Below are 3,557 nucleotides of genomic sequence, written 5' to 3' on the forward strand. Positions count from 1 at the left end.
ATAGATCAATTATGTCTATAAATCTATCTATATTAAGCAATTTTCTATTTGTGAATGATATATAATTTATGTTTGATGCATTCATAAAAAATATGAATTTTTATTTAATTAAATTAATTCTTTAAGCTAATATACATAATTTAAGTACTTGATAGGTAAAAGATAATTATAATTATGATTGAATAAAAATAAAACCATGATTATTGACTAGATTAGATATTTAAATTTATAATTGGAAGTATTATTCCTAGTACAGTAAATTAAAAGAGTAATATCTAATTTCATTCTAAGTCATAAAAAATAACGTGAATCTTAATTAAAAGAAGAAACAACACAAAATTTGATCTTATTGTTTTTATTAGCATTAACTAGTTTGTTAAACATTAGTAGAAATTAATTTATTTAATATTTAGTGACGATTTTAAAACCCCACAAATTAACATTGGGTTAACAAAACTCATAATTAAAGTTGTATACATAAATATAGTTTGATTCCAAAATATTTTTGTATGAAACTAATATCTTTAAAAAATATTTTTATCTAACACATGATTAATAAGTAGTTGAGTAAAGATACATTCATAATTATAATAGTATACGATTTTATTTTGATGCATTTACGAAAATTATGAATGGCTATGTAGTCAAATTTATTCTTTAATATGTGATTGTGATTGGATACAAAGAAAATCCGCAATTGTTTATTGGATTAGATATTTGAACGTTATAAATGAAAGTATTATTCATAGTACAATAAATTAAAATAAAATCTTCAATAAAATCTTACCACTAATGTATCTGTAAGATAATTATTCCTGCACATTAAAGATTTGGAAATTAACGAATAAACTGTTCCTAGCACAACCGACTTAATGGACGACACATAGTAATCTCTATGTAGAATACCGAACCCGGCATTAAAATCTTTCCCTATTAACAAAAAATTAAAATATAAATTAAAACATTTAAAAGATAAAAAAAGAAAGCGGAGTAGGAAGCAAATCAGCAACATCTTTATCTCAAACCCACACGAAAATCCGGGGTAGATTCTTCCGATACGCCATTATAAATTAGCACCATCGTCACGTAATTCCCACTCTTCAAATATCTCTCGCTTTTTCTCTGAAACCCTAACACAAAACACAAACAAGTGAAACATAAACAACCACCGTTTTCGCTTTTTGGGTCACTGAAGCATTTCATCGAATGGCTCCTGATCATAACAACGACAACAGCACAAGCTACCAACCTTCGGAGCCAAGACCATGCGCTAACGGTTGCGGCTTCTTCGGCACCGCCGGCAACAGAGACCTCTGCTCCAAGTGCTTCAGAGATCTTTTTCTTGAAGAACAGCGTGCCGCTTCAGCCAAAGTCGTCGTTGAGAAAACCCTTCTCCATGGCGGCGTTGCTTCCGGGTCCTCTCCTTCTTCGGACACCACCGACTCCTCTGTCGTTCTTACGGCGGAGCCTCCTTCTTCCTCCGCTGCCGCAGCAGCGCCTTCCGATCCCGTGAAGCCCTCGAACCGGTGCCGTGGTTGCAACAAGAAGGTTGGGCTGACGGGTTTCGTTTGCAAGTGTGGAGCGACGTTCTGCGGGGTTCACCGTTATCCAGAGAGACACGATTGTCCGTTTGATTTCAAGGGCGTTGGACGTGACGCGATTTCTAAGGCTAATCCTGTTGTGAAAGCAGATAAGCTCGATAAGTTTTAGTTCTCTTAATTGGATTTGTATTATGATGGGTTGATCAATTCTCTTTGTTTTAGACCAGTTGAGAATTTTAGGGTGTTAGATTGATAGCTCTGTTTAGGAATTAGATTTAGGTAGGTTCAGTTGGGCTGGGTGAGGGTTTTAGGGTGAATTGATGAATGAATTGATGAATTTGACATGAATTGTTGAATTTGATACATCTGTTCAATTTCAAAAGTCATTGTTGTTTGGTTTTCAAGGTGGTTATCCTCTCGACTCTTGTGGATTTTTTTTTTTAATTATAAAATAAAAAAATATTATTTTACAAAAAATTATTAAAATTTTAATTTTCGGAATCCCACTATTTCTTTTTATGGGAACAAGGTCGTCGGATTTTGCCGAACTTTTTAAATTCATAAAGTTGTCGTTCTTTCTGTTATTCTTAAAAAGTCAGTTTTAAATATCGGTTTATTTTTAAAAAGTTATTTTTAAATACAGTTTATTCTTGGGTATTCTTATATATTTTTGTATACTCCTTTAAATGATGATAATGAAAGTGATTATCATGGGTCATGTTGAAAAAATCGTGCTTATTGTTTGTTTAATATCTAACTTTTCAACTTTTTTTACTCAAATTAAATTAAATTAAAATTGTTTAAAATTAAACATTTTGATCATAGTATATATTTTTTTCAAATTAAAAACACAGAAGCGGTTGCAAAATTTAGGAATTTAAAGTTCGTGTCGGAGTTACAATAAATTTTGTGAATTTTGTAAAATTCGTCTCGCACGGCCAAACCTGCTTCTACAAAAAACAAGTTAGATTTTAGGATATAATCTCAAAATAATTTGTTTCGTGAAAATAAAGTATTATTTTTCATTTTATTCGAAAAAACAATTCTAGACTTTTGTCATATCATGTTTTGCTTGAGAGTTTTATTTATTTATTTTTTGAAAAAATATAGATAAATAATTTTTAACTAGTCAACTTTAAATAATAGTTAATAATTATTGATTTTGTATCTTTTAAAAACAAAATTTGAATAATCACTTGCCTCGTCCGAAACGCGATCCACCTCCTCTTTAGACTATTGGATAGCTGCGAATAATGTTTCCGTCAAGATCACATACACTTTCACTCGTATTTTCGCTCTGAGCGCCGCCTAAAATAAAGACACGTCTACCTAAAATAAAGACACATCCGTACGAAAATGCGACCCACTCCTTTCTTGGATTGTCGAATAGCTATGAACAACACTTTCATCAAGACTGCCCACACCTCCACCTGTATCACTGCTCTAAGCACCACCCAAAATAAAGACACATCTATATAACTCAAAGACACATCCACCTAAAATAAAGATACTTCCATATAACATCCAACCAAAACAAAGACGGTGCTCATAAAGTGACAGTTCTTGAGGGTCTCACGGTGGGAAGGTGGTGGCGCAGTTACAGACCGGATCGGGCTTGGCCATTGAAGACGCATGGTAGGCAGGACGATCAACGCTGAACTCGCATCGAGGCACCGACAGCGACGACGCGTGGAACTGGGTCGAGGCGGCAATGGGTTGGTCGGTGCGGCGTTGGCGAGTACACATGCAGCTGGGTCGACACGACGTTGGGAAGACGCGTGGAACGGAGCACGCAAGGGGCAGTGACGGCGCAGGGGGATGTCGCTGGCTCGGATGGCAGCGGTGGCGCAGCAGCGATAGAAGTCGGCGGCAGCTTGACAGCGATTGGGAGAGGAAGGTGAATAGGCGTGCAGTTGTTTTTTGAATGTTGTGTGAATGTGAAAGGTGAAATCTTTCTATATATAATAGGAGAGCAGTACATAGTTGATTGGCTAACAAGTGTTAGACTTCATTATG

The 3,557-nt window shown here is 34.9% G+C and overlaps 1 protein-coding gene across 1 annotated transcript; it reads left to right on the top strand.

Moving 5' to 3' along the window:
- The first annotated feature begins 992 nt into the window (after window positions 1-992).
- Window positions 993-1,978, top strand: LOC130961445 (zinc finger A20 and AN1 domain-containing stress-associated protein 7-like). Its single transcript, XM_057887346.1, has one exon. It carries the CDS (start codon window positions 1,207-1,209, stop codon window positions 1,708-1,710), a length of 504 nt encoding a protein of 167 aa, XP_057743329.1. The 5' UTR covers window positions 993-1,206; the 3' UTR covers window positions 1,711-1,978.
- Window positions 1,979-3,557: the final 1,579 nt, after the last annotated feature.

The sequence above is a fragment of the Arachis stenosperma genome, chromosome 1 (assembly GCF_014773155.1).
Source record: "Arachis stenosperma cultivar V10309 chromosome 1, arast.V10309.gnm1.PFL2, whole genome shotgun sequence".
NCBI classification, from domain to species: domain Eukaryota; kingdom Viridiplantae; phylum Streptophyta; class Magnoliopsida; order Fabales; family Fabaceae; genus Arachis; species Arachis stenosperma.